General features: G+C 40.5%; 1 protein-coding gene across 2 annotated transcripts in view; it reads left to right on the top strand.

Annotated features, from left to right (window-relative positions):
- Nucleotides 1–20,725, top strand: part of ZCCHC4 (zinc finger CCHC-type containing 4) — a 48,345-nt gene that overhangs the window by 11,822 nt on the left and 15,798 nt on the right. For both annotated transcript variants that reach the window (XM_029947950.1, XM_029947955.1), the window contains exons 4-8: nucleotides 3,931–4,206; nucleotides 4,881–4,961; nucleotides 14,014–14,086; nucleotides 18,196–18,346; nucleotides 20,066–20,166. In XM_029947950.1, the coding sequence (XP_029803810.1) occupies nucleotides 3,931–4,206; nucleotides 4,881–4,961; nucleotides 14,014–14,086; nucleotides 18,196–18,346; nucleotides 20,066–20,166 (682 nt within the window). The remainder of the gene's footprint in view (nucleotides 1–3,930; nucleotides 4,207–4,880; nucleotides 4,962–14,013; nucleotides 14,087–18,195; nucleotides 18,347–20,065; nucleotides 20,167–20,725) is intronic.

The following is a 20,725-nucleotide window of genomic DNA, read 5'->3' as shown; positions in this document are numbered from 1 at the left end:
CACTTATTAGGTTTAGCAACTTTTCAAAATATTTCCTCAGACCTTTCTACATACACAATCATGTTGTCCGTGAATAAAATTTTTATGCTTCCTTTCCAATCCATGACTTTTATTAATTTTTCTTGTCGTATCTAAGTGGCTAGAATCACTAGTGAGTATTGACTAGAAATGGTAAAAGTAGACAACTTTGCTGTGTCCCAATCTTGGGAGGAGTGTATTCAGTCTTACCAGTATAGTGTTAGCAGTAGGTTTTTCTCAGATGCCCTTTGTTGAGTGGTGTAAGTTTCCTTCTGTTCCTAGTTTTCTGTGAATCTTTCTCATGAATGAATGCTTGCTTTTTTTTTTCTGCACTTAATGAGTTGATCATTTTTGAAAAGACTGTTAATATGGTGAGTTGCACTGATTGAATGGAAACATTAAAACAGCCTTGCATTCCGGACCAGCTACAGCTGGTCGTGATCTATTACCTTGTTTGTATACTGAGGTTGTGATTTGCTGAAATTGCGTTAATTTTGAGTTTGTGTTTATGAGGTATGTTGGTCTTTAGTTTTCTTACAGTGTTTTTTTTTCTGGTTTGGTATTGGGGTCGTCCTGGCCTAATGAAATGGGAACTGTGTACCTTCTTCAGTGTACTCAAGGAATTTGGGGAGAATTGGTTTTACTCCACTGTCCTCTTTCTTACATTGTTTCCAGTGAGAAATCTGATGATGTCCTTCTTAATCTTTGTTCCTCTGTGCACATCTTTTTTATTCTGTTTTAAGACTGTCTCTTTTTCACTGATTTTGAATAATTTTACTATGATGCACCTTGTAGTTTGCTTTGTGTTTATCATGCTTGAGGTTCTTGGAGCTTCTGGAATCTTTTGATGTAATTTTGGAAAATTTCAGCCACAATTTTTTCAAAATCTTTTCCAACCCCCCATCCCCACTTGGGCGTCCATTGTCATGTCTTTTCGTCCCTTGGTGTTTCATTTTGGGTAATTTCTCAGGCTGAGCCTCCGTGTGCACCAATCTTTCCTCTGTAACGTCTAAGTTTCTGTTACTCCCATCTAGACGATCTTTCCACGCACACAATTAAAAGAACTTTAAAGGTTTGATTTGGGTTTTAAAAAATATTTTCTATGTTTTTTCCTTAGCAAGGTCATTCTTTTTTCTACCACTTGAATATATGGAATGTAGTTACAGTAAATGGCTTTAATGTCTCTAGTCATCTTTGTCATTTTTGAGTCAGTTTGATTTGATGACTGTTGTTGTTTTTCACCTAGTCACGGGTCATCTTTTCCTGTTTCTTTACCTACCTGGTAGTATTTGATTCAGTGCTGGCACTGTCCACGTTACCTTGTATACTGGGTATTTCTTACTCCCTTACATATTAAAAAAAATTTTTTTACTGTTTTATTTATTTTTAAGAGAGAGACAGACAGCATGAATAGGGGAGGGGCAGAAAGAGAGGGAGACACAGAATCCGTAGACAGGCTCAAGGCTCTGAGCTGTCAGCACAGAGCCCAACCTGGGGCTCGAACCCACTAACCATGAGATCATGACCTGAGCCAAAGTCGGACACCTAACCAACTGAGCCACCGAGGCGCCCCAGTCCCTTACCTGTTTTTTGAGCTTTGTTCTGGAACACAGTTGTTACTTGGCTAGGGATATTCTCCATCAGGACTTGGCACATGCCTGCTCATTTACATTGCGTTTGTGGTTCCTTTTGTGCAATAGTCACAGAACAGATGTGACAGAGAAACCAGATGGCCTGCCGAGCACAATATTTATCACCTGATCCTGTACAGAAAAGGTTTGTTGTCCCTTGCGATCGAAGGCTTTATCTCCAAGCCTTTGGGCAAGACTAGAGCATCTTTGGGGCAGGGCTTATTTCTCCCCATCCTAAAGCCATGCCCTTCCCAGCACTGCACCTGATGCTCCTGTTGTGTGAGATTTCTCGCTCCAGCTGCTTGGTAGCAACCGTCCTGTGTCCTGTTGGGTATTTGGCGATTATTCCACCTGCTCCGTTCTGGTGTTCTCTCCCTCGCTCTGGATGCTTCCTTCCCATGCCTGTGCTGGTCATTACTCAGCTCCGGACTTGAGGGGGAATTGTAGCGAACTGTGGAGCCCCCTCTCTCCCCATGTTCCGCCTTCTGGCTGGTACATGCCACGTGTGTATTCACCGTCCTCGGCCCTGTGGACTCTAGCAGCGCTGGCCTCCGCGGTGCTGACTCTCCTCCTCTGTTCCCTGAGCGCTGTTGCCAGCTCTGCTCAGGCAGTCCTCCCCCCCTCCCCCGCCCCACGTCTCTCCCCTGCTCTCATCCCTCCCCATTTTGTACCCCCCCATCTCTTCCCTGCTCTCATCACTCCCCATTTCGACTGCCAGTTGTCCATTTGTTAGAATTGCAGTTTCATATATTTTGTCTGTTTAAAAGATTTTTTTGAGGGCCAGGATGGTCAGTCTGGTTTCTGTTACTGTATCATGGCCGCCTGAGAACATCTTCAACACTTAACACTTAATAATGAAAGGAAATAGTAGTACGTTCGTGTTCCTGTTGCTGGAGAATGTACCATCCTCCTGCATTTCAGGTCCCTTTCCTCTGCTGCCAGTCTTTGAATTACTGTGAAAGTTTCCCCTAATATCACTTCCCTTTTCTATCCAGTCATAGATAAAGCTGTCAAAAGCACAGTTATCATGGAAATAGAAACATTTAAATTACTGGCACGATAAGCATATTTCTTGCTGTAGCCATTCAGAATATCGATTTGTCACTGCCGTGGGGGCTTTCAAGTGAAACTGCGCTTAGATAGAAAAAGTTTTAAAACCCACTTTGATTCTATGTGAAGCTCACAGTTCCTACAGTGCAGTCCCAGAGTTCAGTTCAGTTGAAACGGTAGGGCTCCGCTCAAAGGAGGAATCCTTCACTGCGCTACTTGACAGGCTTAGATTCAGACATTTCTGACCCACCATAGGCCTCAAGAATGTTATTTGTTTTCCTCTTCTGATTTCATAACTGCTAGTGCCTATACAAAGTCACTTTTTAAAACATACTGTGACTGTTTTCTGTCTCTAATTATCCCTAATAAAATGAAAGAAAAAATCGAACTCATAATTCTGAAATCAGACACGAGGATGACTTGAAGGAGATCAGTGGGCCTCAGTATAGTTTTCTTAAGGCTCTGGGTGTTGTCTGGCTATTTTGGGGATGAGCTTTTTTCAGAACTGCTACCATCAGTACTGCTAAGAATAGAGGAACTTTGTAGGAACATTTTTTCTTTTAGGAGGTGATTTTTCTTGCTAACTATGCCATAAAAAATTGAAGAATGATCCTAATTTCTCATTTTAAAATGACTGTCATACTGAGCCAGACTACTTAACACTTCAGAGTTAGAACACATGGATTTGTCAATAGATTTAAGCATAATAGTAGTCTCCATTACTACTAAGTTGTTCGAGTAATATATTATATTCACATTTTAAATGGATATTGATCTTCATTCAGTGGCTGAATTGGAGCATCTCAATTCTTTTAAGAATTGCTGATTCTTTTCTACTTTGTAGGTATGCAGCCAGACATAAATTCTAGCCAACATTCCACAGATTTTTTTCTTACCTTTGCTTCTTTACACAGTACTCTTCGGGGAGTAATAATACTTTTTGCAGGGCGCCTGCATGGCTCAGTTGGTTGAGTGTCCGACTTCCACTCAAGTCGTGATCTAGTGGTTTGTGAGTTCAAGCCCCAAGTCAGGCTTTCTGCTGACAATGCAGAGCCTGCTTGGGATTCTCTCTCTCCCTGCCCTTCCCCTGCTCTCTCTCTCTCCAAAATAAATAAACATTTAAAAATTAAAAAAAACCAATCCTTTCTGTGTACTAAAAATCACAAAGAGAAACTGCCTTTAAAACAACAAACTTCAAATATATCACTTTGTGTTTTCTTATGTCTGAAAGGTTCCTGAAGTTTATTGAGTTGCCATTGCCTCTGAGAAAGTTCTGTCAAAGATGCCAGCAGCTGCTGCTGCCGGAGGACTGGGAGAGGCACCGGGAGCACCGGGTGGTGGGCGACATCTCCGCTGGCCAGCTCAGGAGGCCCAGCCAGCTCCTCTATCCGCTGGAGAACAAGAAGACCAACGCTCAGTATCTGTTTGCTGAGCGCACCTGCCGCTTCCTGGTCGGCCTGCTTTCCGCCCTCGGCTTCACAAGGGTCCTGTGCGTAGGAACACCGAGGTGCGTCACGTGGTTTTTTTAAAAGCTTCTGCTACCCCCACTGTCTAAGCTGTAAGACACAATTACCAAGTAGCTCTTTACTGTGTTCCGAGATGTCACGTGCCGTTTTAAATACACTAAGGAAGTAGAAAGCATGGTCCCCTCCTAAGGAATTGTAATCTATATATCATTTGAGAGAAATCTTTTTTTTTAATGTTTAGTTTTGAGGGGCGGGGCAGATCAGAGAGAGAGAGAGAGAGAGGCAGAATCTGAAACAGGCTCCAGACTCCGAGCTGTCAGCACAGAGCCTGACATGGGGCTTGAACTCAGGAGCTGTGAGATCATGACTTGAGCTGAAGTCAGACACTTAACCGACTGAGCCACCCAGGCGCCCCTCGAGAGAAATCTTTATAGATTTCTGTTATATGATAGAAGATTCCTTCTGATTTGATTCTTAACTTGTTTATAACTTTAGACTCCTCTTTTTTAAATAAGTTCTACCTTTTAAAAAATATTTGAAAATTGAAACCTTAGTTATATTTGCCAAATTCACTTCAGTGTTTCATTGAAATCTTAGAAATACCAGGAGAACATTGGTGGTTGGTTTGTTTCTTTGTTTGTTTTTTTGGCTTATTTGCTTATTATCTATGGCATTTGTAATTCCTTTTTAAATTTGCTTTCATTAATTGTTTTAGGTTGCATGAGCTGATCAGGTTGAAAGCATTGGATGACAAGAAGTTTAACATTAAAAGCCTTTTATTGGATATTGATTTTCGGTAGGTTTACAAAGTATTGATATTTATTTTCATTCATTGTCTCCTATTTCTTTGGTTTTTTTTTTTAATGTTTATTTATTTTTGAGAGAGAGAGAGAGAGAAACCGAGTACAAGCAGGGGAGGGGCAGAGAGAGAATCTTAAATAGGCTCCAGGCTTCGAGCTGTCAGCACAGAGCTTAACCTGGGGCTTGAACTCATTAACTATGAAATTGTGACCTGAAAATCAGACACTTAACTGACTGAGCCACCCAGGAGCCCAATTTTCTCCTATTTCTTGTTCATGTTTTCCTCCTATTATTACCTGTTATGTTCCTTTAACATTCAGAAGTAGTAATTGGTTAGAGGCCACCTTTTTAATCATATAAACTCCACTTGTAATCTTCCAGATTTCAAATGCGAAGGCAGTGGATTTCTTCCTACTGATGTGCTTCCTAAAGTTTTTCAACAAATGTGTCTCATTGTCTTGGGCTTATCATTTAGAGATAAATTCTTGCTGAGTGAAATTTCTTCTCATACGCTTATTTTCCAAAGATCAATGTGAACTTCCTTCAGGATTTTGTTTCAGCACAATGTTTTAAATGTCCTAAGACATTTATTTTAACGTATTTTCCCAGATGATATGCATATTATCTTTCACTGGAAATAGCCTGAAGTGAAGGGAGAGCCAGGAAAGAGACAGGTCTTAGAGCAGAGGATCAGCAAACAGATGAAGGCAGAGGGAAAGGGTCAGAATTAAATGGCATCTGATGCATTGGGACACACGGAAAGGGGACCTCAGGTCGTATCTCCCTTCAGGTGGTAATGTAAAAGCACATGTCTCCATCCACAGTCTCCGATTCTATAAACTTGGACTGCTCTTCCGTACTTTCTGTAATTACTTGAATTCCGCAAGATCAGGGTGAGGCTCTACAACCCTGTGTTCTTAGTATCTTTTCCTTGTTCTTGAATATACTGAAGGGAGCCCGCACTGTGTTTTCTTTTTGTTTGATCTGACACAGTCTGTTTGGCTACTATTCCAATGTTTGTCAGAGAGAATCTGTGAAATTTCATGTGCTTTGTCTCCCTAGAACTAAGGCCAACAGATTTTTAAAGTGTAAAAAGTCACAACAAGAAGTACAGCCTTTATCATTTGTTATTATTACTTTCTAAGATTTCCAGGTGAACTTCGGGTGGTCTAAGAGAGGCAGCCATGTTCCTCAGAAATAAGCCACACTTTCTGTCACCTCTCATTCCGTTTTAACCAGACCAGCACAGTTACCGATTTCTGCTTAACATGAATGTGGCTTGGTCAAGATGTAGTTCCATAGGTGACAATACAGACTTTTAAAAGAGAAATTCAATTTTGTTTTTTAAATTGAGATATAATTCACTTAAAACTCGCCAAGTTAAGGCATATATGCCTGTGGGTTGGGGTGTATTCACAACATGTTGCAGTAACCACCAGTATCTAGTTCCACAGCATTTCTGTCACTCACTTCCCCTGACAGTCAGTGATCTGCTTTCTATGGATTTGTCTCTCCTGCATGTTTTCTATAAATGGAATCATACAGCATGTGGCCCGAGTATGTGGCTTCCTTCACGTAGCATGATGTTTTCAAGGCTCATCCGGGTCATGGCACCTAATGGGACTTTATTCCTTGTACGGCTGTGTTAACGTTCCATTGTATTGAGAGAGCAGATTCTTTGTTTTAAACACTACCCTCCTTTCCTAAGGAATGATTGTTAGGGCACCTGGGTGGCTCAGTCTGTTGAGTGTCCGACTTCGGCTCAGGTCATGATCTCACGGTTTGTGGGTGTGAGCCCCGCGTCTGGCTCTGGGCTGACAGCTCGGAGCCTGGAGCCTGTCTTCGGATTCTGTGTCTCCCTCCCTCTGCCCCTCCCCTGCTTGCACTGTCTCTCTCTCTCTCTCTCTCTCAAAAACAAAAAATATAAGAAATTAAAAAAAGAATGATTGTTAAATGATTGTAAACAAACGATTTTGAAGGTAGAAGTGTAACTTTTGGGTTCTTAGAATAGCAGTATTCCCAGTAACTGGTGCTCGCACCCGTGCCAAACCTGCTCCGACTCCTGGGTCCTCACGAGCGCCTGCCCTGTGAGCCCGGCGCTCTTCTCACCGTCATCTGCCACGTGAGAAAGCCAAGGTAAAGCGTTGAAAAACCTTCCCTCATGGTTATCAGTGGCCAAGTCGGGATTCAAACCCAGTCAGTCTGGCTCTAAAAGTTAAGTTACCCTCTGGAAATAACTTTGCTTTCGACCTCCTAGGTAAGCCTTTGTTCTGTAGCCCATTTCTCTCTGGTCATCCCTCCATCTCCCTTTCTCCATCTGTCCCTGTGCCTAGGCCACCTGTGAGTCAGCAGCGGGTTGGCGGGTCCCCATGCGTTTACAGCAAGGCACTCATTAGTCAGGCACCTTACACTGGAGCCCTGGAAATCCATTTATGTCAAGGAGAATGTTTGGCTCACATTCCCGGAGCCTATGATACAAGCAGGCCTCAGTCTAGGCGACGTGCTGGGCGCTGCCCCGTGCTGTTGGGGCTCCGTCTTTCAGCACCGCTCATTCTGCCTTTCTCCGGACAATTTATGTCACACTGCCAGGGACTTTGGCAGCAGCAGCAGCGCTGAGCCTGTGTGGTTTCAGCTTAACCGTCCAGTGGACAGGGGCGCTCTTTCCTAAGAGCCCCAGTGGGGGAGGGGCTGCCATGGCTGGGGCCAATGCCCGTTCCAGAACCATCTCTGTGGCCTGGCAGCCCTGACCAGCCACAGGAAGTGGGTTCACCAGGGGAAACCCTCTCTTACCGTGGGTGCAGGGGAGGCACAAGTCACATGTCCACAGCTGAACTGTCTAACGTAACGTCTATGGAGTGTTTCTGCCTCGGGGACTTTCTCCTCCGTGAAAATGCTACGGTGCTGTCTTTCTAATCGTGTGGTTCTTTGTGTTCTGATTTCATTCAAGTCCAGCTTTTCCCAAGATAGTTGTGGTGGACTGTTTTATACGCAAACTAGAAAAAAATCAGTGATTCATTGTGATTTGCTCAAGTTCCAAGGATCTCTGGTTTACTTTTTAAAAATCTTTTTCTTTTTCTTTTTTATTTTTTTGAGAGAGAGAGAAGGGGAGAGAGAGATCAAGCAGGGGAAGAGCAGAGGGGGAGAGAGAGAGAGAGAGGGAGAGAGAGAGAGAGAGAGACAGAGGGAGAGAGAGGGAGAGAGAGGGAGAGAGAGAATGAATCCCAAGCAGGCTCCACTCTGTCAGTGTGGAACCTGATGTGGGGCTCGAACTCACAAACCGTGAGGTCATGACCTGAGCTGAAATCAAGGGTTGGACGCCCAACCAGCTGAGCCACCTGCCGCCCCATTTCCATCACTTTTGATGGAGCTGTCTCCATTAAAGTGGTCCCAATAAGTGATCTCTCCTCTTCTCTCCCTCCCTGAGCCCTTGGCCACCACTCATCTGATTTCTCTCTATATAGATTTGCCTGTTCTGGGTATTTCATAAAAATGGGTTCATATAACATATGGTCTTTAGTATCTAGCACCCTTCATTTCGCGTAGAATTTTCAAGGTTCTTCCATGTTATAGCATGGATCAGGATACCAAAGTTTGCTTCTCCATCCATCAGTTGATGGACCTTTTTGTTGCTTCCACTCTTTGGCTATTTGGAATATTGCAACTATGAACATTTGCGTACAGTTTTTATGTAAACATAGGTGTTATCATCTCTTGGGTATTGTGTTAATTTGGTAGGGCTGCGGTATCAAAATAACCACACATCAGGTGGCTTAAATAACAGTAATTTATTGTCTCAGTTCTGGAGGCTAGAAGTTCAAGATCAAGGTGTCGGTAGATTTGGTTTTTTCTGAGTCCTCTCTCCTTTGGTTGTAGTCGGCCATCTTCTCACTGTGTTCTCATGTGGTCTTTCCTCTGTGTGTGTATAGCCCTAGTTTCTCTCTCTCTCTCTCTCTTTCTCTTTTTCCCCAATTTTTATTTAGATTCTAGTAAGTTAGCTTGTAATACGATATTGGCTTCAGGAATAAAATTTAGTGATTCATCCCTTACATACAACATTCAGTGTGCATCACAACAAGTGCCCTCCTCAATGCCCATCACCTAGTTAACCCATCCCCCGCCACCTCCCCACCAGCAACCCTCAGTTTGTTCTCATTGGTTAAGAGTCTCTTATGGTTTGCTTCCTTCTCTCTCCTTTTTCTTCTTACCATATGTTTGTCTGTTTTGTTTCTTAAATTCCACGTATGAGTGAAATCATATGGTATTTCTCTTTCTCTGACTGACTTATTTCACTTAGCATAGCCCCAGTTTCTGTTTGTGTGTCCAAAATTCCTCTTTTAGAAGGACACCGGTAGCATAACGGACTACCCTACTGATCCCATTTTAACTTAATCACCTTTTTAAAAGCTCTGTCTCCAAATATAGTCACATTCTGAGGTCCTGGGGGTTAGGAGTTCAGCAGATGAATGTTGAGGAGTTACAGTTCAGCCCATAACAGGTATTTATCATAGGGGTGGAATTGCTGGGTCATGTGGAAACCCTACACTTCTCAAGGAACTACTAAACTGTTTTCCACAGTGACTACCCTTTTACATTTCCAGGAGCAATGTGTGAATGTGCCAGCTTCTCCACGTTCTTGTCAACTCTTGTTATGCTCTGTTTTTCTAATGTATCTCACAATGGCTTTGTTTTGCATTTTATTGATGGCTGATGATTTGAGCATCTTTTCATGTGCTGATGGGCTTTTTGTTTAACCTTTTGGAGAAATATCTATTCAATCCTTTACCCATTTTTATTTATTTTTATTTTCATTTAAAAAATTTTTTTTGTGTCTTTATTTTATTTTGAGAGACAGAGACAGAAAATGAGCAGGGGAGGGGCAGAGAGAGAGGGAGACACAGAATATGAAGTAGGCAGCAGGCTCTGAGTTGTCAGCACAGAGCCTGACGTGGGGCTCGAACCCACAGACTGTGAGATCATAACTAGAGCAGAAGTCAGATGCTTAACTGACTGAGCCACCCAGGCACCCCCTTTGCCCATTTGTAATTGGTTGTCTTTTTTGGTTGAATTGAAAGAGAAATTAATGTATTCTGGATACTAGACCCTCATGAAATCTATGATGTACAAAATTTTCTCCCTTTCTGTAGGCTGTCTTTTCACAAGTGATTATGTCCAGTTTTTCTCATTTGGTTCCTTGTGTCTTAGGTGTCCTATCTAAGAAGTGATTTCTTAATTCAAGGTTACAAAAATTTACAAAATGTTTTCTTCTAACAGTTTTATGAGTTTAGCTCTTACAGTTAGGTCTTTGACCTATTTTGAGTTCTTTTTATGTATGGTGTGAGGTAGGAGTCCAACTTTATTCTTTTGCATGTGAATACCCAGTTGCCTCAGCAACATTTGTTGAAATGATTATTCTATTCTCATTGAATTATCTTGGTACCTTAGGCATTTATAGTTTTCACTGTATAAGTCTTGCATGTCTTTTGTTAAATTTATGTCTAAATATTTTATTCTTTTTGTTGCTATTATTATTAAATTTCATTTTGTATTCATTGCTAGTGCCCTAATTTACTTTTTTTTTTAATATTTTATTTATTTATTTATTTTTAAGTAATCTCTACACCCAATATGGGGCTTGGACTCATAACTCTAAGATCAGGAGTCTCATGCCTCATGGACTGAGCTAGCCAGGCACCCTGATTTACTTTAAAAAACAAAACAAAACAAAATTGTAATAAAAAGCGCATAGTTTAAAATTTACCAAGTTAATTATTTAAGTGTACAGTTCAGTGGTTTTAAGTACGTTAAATACCTTCACATTGTTGTGCAACAATTCACTAGAACTCTTTTCCTCTTGGCTGAATTACTTTTAATTTGAAAGATTTCCATGGACTCTTAACTCTTCATTTAAGCTATGTCTTACAGTTTTACCTCCCTTGAGCTTGTATGTTGAAATCTCCTGGACAAAGTAGGTGATTTTAATAGCTATTTTATAACTTATCAAGTATATTGGCTTTTTTTCCCTTTCATATCTATACACTTCTGTGTGTGTGTGTGTGTTAGAAACAAAAACTGAAGGCGCTGTATTAGTTAACGTAGCTTCTTTGATACTGAGTCAGTTCTGTAAAAGGTTGACATTGGGCACTAAGAGAGAGCTCATTTATTGAAACTCAAGAGCGACCAGAATGACTGACTCCATTGCCTGTATTTATGGGGTATTATGGGATGTGGAGTCGGTTCAGATTTCTCACAAGGACCACAGTTAAAGCAGGAACAGAATCCTGTGCCATACAGAGTGGCAGTGAATCGTTACTCTTGGCACTTTGACTTTGGTTTGTTGCTGCCCTACAAAAGGTCTGTCCACGCTTCAGAGAACTGCCTCCACCCCAGTGTTATATATGCTATAAATACTCCCTTCAGGAGGTCTTAGATATGAAGTTAACATTTGCTAAGACGGATTCTTACATGCTCCAATTTTAGCCTGAAAGATGTGAAACTCTATTTGGCAAACTATCATCCAAATAAAGTTATATAAAAAAATGAATTTCTTAGGTTCGTTTCATGGACTAATTTTATGCAGCTCTTGATTACATTTCCTGTGTATAGAGCATGTTTTACACTTGGTAACTGACTCTCATTTAAAGAGAATGAATGGCCAAATTAAATGAATGTCCTTCTGCAGTTTTCAAGTGCATGCATTTCTGATTGGTTTTGTTTGCCTTATTCAATAGAGAGAATAATTCTTTGAGGCCAATTTCATTTTAAGAGGGTAAGTTCAGTGATTTTTCATAATTTAGAACATGAAAAATTATGCTCCCTTGTTCGTGTTTGATGGAAACTCAGAGCTGAAATTTTGGCATTTTTCTCCCTCTGACTCTGGCTGCTGCTGCCCAGAATGTTTTGGACAAGTGTAAATAAAATTTTCCTTTTTAATTTAAAAAAAATGTCTATTGTGTCTTTGAGAAGCAATTAAGATAAGTGAAGGGGGATAGAAATATATTTTAAAAGGGGTTGTATTTTCCTTTGCTGACACTTAGCAAACAATGCAAGAGAGAAGAAAATCTGCAAATGGTAGTTCATCTGCAATTGTACTAGTATGGAGATACACCTGTATATAAAATAACTGGTACACGGATGATCAGTTATTTGGAATTTAGTTAAATAGGAAGACATTTGTTTATTAATGATAACTGATGTTGTCTCAGTTTTTGGATTATTCATCAAGTTACAATATATAGTTTAAATACTTTCCAGTTATTCAAACCTTTTATTTCTTCAGTTCAGATTTATGTTTTATGGAATTAGCAGATGCACTTACAGTATCTCCAGTGATATTAAGGGACATTGTACTCAGAATGAACAGCTGCTCTTCTATCTCCACAGAACAAGAAAAAATGGGTTTCAATTCTAGGAGGGGAAATTTTGGTTGGACATAAACATAATTCCCTAATATTAAGGGCATTAAGATATAAACCTTTATGGCAGATATTTCTTAAAATAGCAATGCCTCACTTCAGTAGATGCTGTGTAGCAGCATTGTGTTAAGCACTTTACATACATTATTTATACCTACCAAATACTACTATGAAGTAAACACTGTTATTTCTTCCATTTTGTAGATGAAGAAACTGAGGCTCAGATACGTTAAATAACGTACTAAGGTTACGCAGGTAGTAAGTGAGAGACGCAAGGTTTGAAACCAGACCATCTGACTATAGTGCCTGTGTTTTAGCCATGCATAATATGAAGAGAATAAAGTAAGGCTGTCGCTGGGTTGAATACTCACCATGGGTGGGGAATCAGCTACAGACGGGAATGGAGAGCCGAGAGTCAAATTAGAAGCAAAATGGGGCGCCTGGGTGGCTCAGTTGGTTAAGCATCTGACTTCAGCTCAGGTCATGATCTCATGGTCCGTGAGTTCGAGCCCTACATCCGTCTCTCTGCTGTCCACACGGAGCTCATTTCATATCCTCTGTCCTCTCTCTGCCCCTTCCCCCACTCCCTCTGTCTGTCTCAAAAATAAACAAACATTAAAAAAATAATAGACGCCCAGTGCCACTATTGCAATTTGGGCAAAGAAGTTGTGTAAGTGAACGTAGGTCCCTGATCTGTTTTACTCGATCATGAATTCCGTAGAAGGACGGTGTAGTTCATATATGATTTGTTTATGGCAAAATTTTGAAAGCTCAGAATCCTGTTGTGATAACAAAGAAGTTTCTCTATTATACAAAGAACTCAGAATTCAGCAAGAACGAATAAGACCCATATACATATAAAGGGCGAACACGCAGAGACAGTACAAATACAATTAAGGAATAAAGAAAACCCATTCTTGTAGGAAATCAAATCAATGCAAATTTAAACCATCATATTCTATGAATTTTTAGTAAATTAGCAAAAAATGTTAATACCCAAAGCTGGTACTCTCATTCATTACTGATTGCATTTTAAAGTAGTATGTTAGCAGAATAAAATGGTTCAATCAGTAAGTAAATATCTCTCTTTCCTGGCACTAATTCAGCAAATATGAAATGCACATACTTATTTTTCTTATGTATTGAGAAGTATATTTCATTAAGCTAATCTGCAACACACAAGAAATGCTTTGTATTAAATATTTTCTTTGTTAACACAGAAGAAAATAATTAACAGCTGTTGAACAGAAATGCTGATTCAGTGTTTTTCTTCAAATTATTAACTATGAGAGATGTATATTAATTGCTAACCCATCTCAAGCTCAAATTGCATAATAATCTGTCGGTAATCTCATTGTTTCTGTATAATTCTGTGGTCTGAAGGAACAAACAAATCTTACCTGTGAGTATTCTGTAGTTGTGTTGCTGGCTTATTAACTTGGGAACATAATGTATGTTTGATATTCATTCATTGTAACAGATTCCCTGAGACTTGGGTAAGATACTCTTTACTTCAAAAAATAAGGAATAATGAAATTAATTAAAGGTGTGCTTTCGTAGTTTTAAATTTTAGTTTGTATGTATTTACTGTCTACATAACTGGACAGATAACTACCGTAATAAATTTTTTTACAGATATTCACAGTTTTATATGGAAGATAGCTTTTGCCATTATAACATGTTCAACCATCACTTCTTTGATGGGAAGGTAAGAATTATTACCGTCATCCTTCTTATTGTGGAAGAGCAAGTTCAAGAGCACCTCCTTTCTCATTTTTGTAGGGCTCCTCAAGATCAGATTGATGCTGCTCCACCATTTGTTGGTATTTATTTTTCTCCATCCTCTGTGTGTGTGTGTGTATTGAGCATCTAGAAGTGATTGTGCTGTTCTTTTGTGACATTTCTTTCACTGCTTTTCAGGTAAAGACCCACTTTCTTTTTATTTATTAAAAAATTTTTTTATTTCTTTATTTTATTTTGAGAGACAGAGACAGAGAGCGAGGGGAGGAGGGGCAGAGAGAGAGGGAGACACAGAATCTGAAGCAGGCTCCGGGCTCTGAGCTGTCAGTACAGAGCTTAACGGGGGGCTCGAACCCACGACCAAGAGATCATGACTGAGCTGAAGTCAGACGCTTAACCGACTGAGCCACGCAGGTGCCCCAAGACCTGCTTTCTTAGCAAGGCCCACATGACTCAGCCTCAGCTCGCCCCCCCTCCACTTGCCCTTGTTTCTGCTCTGCTGCGTGTGTTCATGTGTCAGATGTAGGACTTTCATCTCGGACCGGCTGCCCTGCCACAGGGGCTTTTGCCGGTGGTGTTCCCTCTGCCTTCTAGTCTCACTCTGCCTCGTTAACTTCACCTTATCCTTCAGGGCTCTGTTCCAAGTCACTTTCTCTAGCTTTCCCTGGCTCCCAGACAAGGTCAAGTTCTCCTTTGTACTTTGATACTATAATCAAATAATTCTGTGGTTGTTTGATGTCTGCCTCCCTGATACATTTTATGCGCTGGTTAAGGGGATTTGTAGTTTTATTAAACTGATTCTTAGAAATTAGACCATGTCAAGACTGAACCCTGATCTGTGAACTCTGGGTGCTAATGATGTGTCAATGTGGGTTCATTCCTTGTAGCAAATGTACCACTCTGGTGGGGGACACTGGCGAGGGGACGGGGGCTTTCTGTGTATACAAGGGGACGGCTTCTGTCGATGTTATGATGTTAGTAATGTCACCACAAATAACATAGCAGGACTGATAGTTGTCCTCCTAGTTTGAGCTCTTTGCCCGTCTTATTACAAAATAAAAACTATACCCAATCAATAATCACACCTGACAGGAAGTTGGCCACATTGTTTGAAATTATCAAGACTGCTTGAAGCACATATCCATATATGTATGTATATCAGTTTTTCAAAAATTCTGAACCATGTATAAGTATATATTGTACTTTAGATATTAACTAATGATAGAATGACAGTCAAGCAAAACTAAAACATTAAGCATCCAGGAAATGAATACAAATTCTAAATTGTTGGTTGGGATTGAAAAATGAGTCTCCTGATTCAGTCTAGCCAAGGATCAGCTCCTTCCACCAGACTCAGTCAGCATTGGGATCTATATATTTTTAGCTATGATAGCTGTGAAAACCAAGTATTGAAATAAATAGCAGTTAGAATAAGACGTATTGCAGAGTTTCCTAAAGCAATTGTGTGGTCAGTAACCTCTCGAATTTGAGAACCAATTAGATGAGTGTAAGGAAGAGAGAAGAATTGAAAACTCACTTGACAAGGGATGATGATGGATTTCTCAACTAGGACAGTGGCAGGGGGAAAAAGAAGTGGATTCTGTAGGTTTTCATAGGTGGAAACGAGAAAACTGGGGGTAAGTACACTGGAGAAGTCCAAGAGGACATGGTGGTCCGGCCTGGGTTTGTATTTCATTCTTCAAAACAGAAGGTAGGGAACTTTAGTAGTGAGATTTGGAAATGTTGAGTTTCTGGGGCTGTTAGAATATTGATTGAGAGGTATTGAGTATGGCTTCTTGAAACGGGGGCCCTTAACCTCAGGAGTGTGGTCAGGGCTACCATCAGAGTTGGTGAAGTAACCACGACTAGGTTACTGCCTGATGCTGCAGGAAAGGGTTGGGTTTGTTCATTCGCTTATTTAATACCATACCATGATTTGCTTTCTATTTTGAACAATAACGGTAAGGTAAGAGTAAAATTACATTCAAATACCTAACAGTTGGCTAACAGTATCTTACATGTCAAGAAAATAACATGTAATTCACCTTTTTGAACTTTTATTGAAAGCTTATGGAATTATCTTATAATTTTCTAGAATAATGGTTGGAATAAGCTGCCAAGACTGAGCTCCCCTTTATCTTTCCCAGAAGAAAACAATTGTCTAGTTCAGGCTTTCCTCTCTCTATATTTTAGGAGCGGTCTCTAAATAGCACTGCAACTGTAGAAACTGATCTATAGAAAACTGTTATCCTGATGATTTTATTGTCTGCCCTTTTTCTGCCTACTTCCTGAGTCAAAGGTTTTCAGCAGAGATTTACCATCCACTGATCCATCACCGAATATTTAAGTGTCTACCAGGCACCTGTAAAGGTGTGCGGGGCGCTTTGGGGGATGGAAACCTCTATCGCTGCCCATAAGCCCTTCCCAGTCCACAGGATGAAAAAGCAAGCATTCCTTGCACAGGATTTTCTCCGAGAAAATCATACGGTCTTTCAGGTCATGGGAAATGTCATATGCCTTAATGGTTAAGGAGGTTGAAGCACTTTTTTTTAGCGATGATTAAGGTGTGGGGAAGAGTTAAGGTACTATGAACATTGGTGGCATCAAGCATGTGCTTCCCACAGGTGGTCAACATCAGGGCTCTCAGCAAGTCACGACGGGACGTCCCACCATCGGAAACAAACATACGCTACTGTTTTTATAATTTGGTGAAGAGCTTAGATTTCATTGTTTATTTTCTTTTCCAATTTTTTTTTACTGTTTTTTTTAATGTTTTATTTATTTTTAGAGAGAGAGAAAGAGAGAGACAGCATGAGCAGGGGAGGGTGAGAGAGAGAGAGAAAGACACAGACTCTGAAGACAGGCTCCAGGCTTCGAGCTGTCAGCACAGAGCCTGACGTGGGTCTTGAACCCACAAACCATGAGATCATGACCTGAGCTGAAGCCAGACGCTCAACCAACTGAGCCACCCAGGCACCCCTCTTTTCCTACTTTTAAGTCTAAGGAATTTGAACCTTTTTCAATAACATTGTCTGTACTTGAAGTCCTTGTTCACGTAGGCAGGTTAAGGAAGTACCAGGCACTACTTGAAAAATGATTAACCTCCCTGACACGCCATCCATCGCCATAGGACTTCCAGTAGGAAGTTAATAAAGGTCCTCCTGGGGAAAAGGGGATTAGGATGTTGTGGTTTTTCCTCTCATCAATTAAGTCTTCTAAATTGATTTAGTAGGAGAACAATATATATTTTATTATAAAGTACATATGGACTCATTAAAGTTTAAAATGTCATTAAACTTTAAAGTCTTAGGCCATTTTTTATACTGTGTTGATTTGCTTTTATAGATGAATACTTGAAAACTACTACAAAGTCAGTATTATAGATATATTTCTTATTAACTTCTCCCAACGCAAAAAATCATAAATATCCTAGACAGTGGTTAATGTTAACTTTTACAGTTACTAAAAACAATTAGTCTGTTGGGGAAATGCGTTAAAAGCATGGTTTCCCGGGCTGGATAAGCTTTGTTATTTGTAGACTCATTTATTTACGTACCGTGCATGTCCGAATATGTCTGTCATATACCCGGTGCTCGAGAGCGCATGCGTGGAAACTGGTGACGCGTAGCTCCTACTAAACTGAGCTCGTGGTGGTGGACAAACCAGATAGGAAAAAAGTCAGTCTTATTCCTCTTTGTGTCTCCAGTGTTTAGCTCAGTCCCTGCTTCTGTTCACGGAATTGACTTTAGCGTTTTAGATAGTCTTCATGGGTAATGAGTTTTTCTCTTTTAGGTTACTAAATTTAGGTTTTTAATTTAACCATTTGAAATGTGTAGTCCTCTGATAGTGATGGTATTTGAATTTGCAATTTTAAAAACCCGCTTATCAAGGAACCCAAAGATAAAATCTTATGGGGGCTGAATGAGAGAGGCTTCTGGATGTTACCGAGGGACCCTGGGGTGGCAGGATGGGTGAAGTTTCCGTACAAACAGTGGGACCGAGCCTGATGCCTTCTCCAAATAGGATGAAGTGCCTTTCTCTCGTCCTCATTTAGAAATGAATTTTTATTTGTTCCAGGCTGCCCTTGAAGTATGCAGAACATTTTTACAGGAAGATAAAGGTGAGGGAGTCATTATGGTGACAGACCCTCCTTTTGGTGGCTTGGTTGAACCTCTGGCTGTTACATTCAAAAAGTTAATTGCTATGTGGAAAGAAGGTCAAAGCCAAGGTGTGTAATTTATTACTTACTGCAAAGTAAACATGTATCTGTGTATCTACTTCCTGTCAAATATTAGCAGAGCTCAGTGAATCAGAGCTCTGATAAAATATACATGTCTTGGATTCTTGTGTTGTTTTTTTTTAAACAGGCTTATTTGAGAATGTGCACACTTCATTATCATGATACTCTTTGTATTATTCTAATCGTGTGTTCTCAAAATGACTTGCAGGTGAGCATAAGGGGACATTATGAAGAATAGCAGTAAACTGTTGTCATTTATTGAGTACATACTTGCTGAGTACCGGTACTGTTTGGTGCTGGAAGTAGAGTCGGGAACAAGATGGACCCATCTCCCTGTCCTCATGGCTCTTACATTCCCTGTCCCTAAAGTCTTGCCTAAAGCTCCTGGAAGGCACCCAGCCTGTGGCCCAGAGCTCTAAACTGTGCCAAGACGGGTAGAAAGTTCGGATATACTCTAGCCTTGTGGTGGTTATCGGTGATAGATACCCACGTAGATAGAGGTGCGTTAATGGCTGGGGGTTATTATTCATTTTAAAGTGGTTTAGGCCTTTGAGGGATTTTATGTATTTATCTAATTAGTTGCTGGAAGCATTTTTTAGTTTCCAGCCTGCAAGTTGATAAACTATAAGAGCGTCAGGAATTAGTGACCAAGCTTCTCCATTAATTATGCTTGTGCTTTGGAGAGAGAACGCAAACGAAATCTAAAACATGACTCATAGTGTTAAATAGTCCACTTTTTTTCAGATCTTAAGTCCATTTATCAATATAGATAAAGTCAGAGTTTTGGGGGAAGCAATAAAGAAAGAGCTCAGTGGGCTTGAATTTCAGTTCTGCCACTTACTGGCTGCATGAACTTGAACAAAATACCTAAATTTTATGGCTTCAGTTGCCCTGTCTATGGAATGGGGTTATTAATATCTAACTCTAGGGGTTATTGTAAGGAGATAATGTATAGAAAGTACCTAGCATTGTCCTCAGCCTCTACTAGGTGCTCTGCAAATAATAGCCATATCCCCTGTCTGTCATCAAAGTTAATGTTGATAAGTTTTTAAAAATTTTTTTTAACATTTATTTATTTTTTCAGAAACAGAGTGTGAGTAGGGGAGGGGCAGAGAGAGAAAGGGAGACACAGAATCTGAAGCAGGCTCTAGGCTCTGAGCAGTCATCACAGAGCCTGACACGGGGCTCTAACCCACAAGCGGCGAGGTCATGACCAAAGTCGAATCCTTAACCAACTGAGCCACCCAGGTGTCCCAATAAGCTTGTTTTTTTTTTTAAGAATCTTCCATGATTTAGGAAAGATTGATTCACCCCTGAAAAGCACATACCGAGTCGTGGCAGAGCTGTGTTCTGCCTTCCGGCCGCACAGCACAGTCACCTTGCCACCCTCAAGTGATGCTCTCTCATTTCCCACTTTATTGGCGATATCTTCGCCTTTACCGGGAATGTAGTGATATGCATGTAAGGATTCCCTTTACATTTCCTTCGTAACTCTGTTTAGATATAAAAGAACATTTCTCCTGACTCTTGGGAAGGATCAAGTTGTAAATGGCTCTCTGGTAAACATGTTCTTCTTCTGTATGATTTAAGTGCATTGAATGATTACAAATTTCTCCCAATATTAGAAGTTGTTCAATTAAAGCTGTTTTATTACTTTTTTAATATAAATTTCTTCTTTTTCTTTTCCTTTTTTTTGTGATCCATTAGATAGCAGTCACAAAGAACTACCTATATTCTGGATTTTTCCCTATTTTTTTGAATCCCGAATTCTTCAGTTTTTTCCAAGCTTCTGCATGCTGGATTACCAGGTATAGTAATAAATATTCTTTTTTCTGGCATGGTTGAGGTATGTGTAAGTAAATATTCTGATCACACTACCCATCAGGTTTAGTATATGGAAAATTATAAGGTATATTAAACACTGACATTGTACCATACATAGTTTAGTCCAGAGGTTCCTAATGGTAATTTTAGGGCACAGCTAAAAAAGATAGATTCTTAGGTACCAAAATAAACCAACAAATCTAAGTTAGAGGGTAGAACCCAAAGAATCCGTATTTTGCCAGGCTTCCCAGGTGATTCTGCAGCACAGCTAAAGTTTTAGACCAGCCGACCTGACTGTTCTCATCACCGGAAGATGCCACAGAAACCCACAGACATTGCTATGAACAGGGAGTTTGGTCTCTTCAGAGGTTGTAGAGAAGTACGTCGCTTTTTCTGGTCGGTGGCATGTCACGTACACTGTACTGTGTCACTCAGAGGATGCCCGGAGCTCTGAAGGGAGGCGTGTCCAAGGTAGCAGTGTGTCAGAGACAGAGATGCCGGGGTCCTCGTGCTGATTTCAGGGCGGAACTGACCAGCCCGCCC

The sequence above is a fragment of the Suricata suricatta genome, chromosome 1, assembly GCF_006229205.1.
Source record: "Suricata suricatta isolate VVHF042 chromosome 1, meerkat_22Aug2017_6uvM2_HiC, whole genome shotgun sequence".
NCBI classification, from domain to species: domain Eukaryota; kingdom Metazoa; phylum Chordata; class Mammalia; order Carnivora; family Herpestidae; genus Suricata; species Suricata suricatta.
Note: the sequence above shows the minus strand (reverse complement) of the source record. Positions and strands in the feature narration are given on the sequence as shown.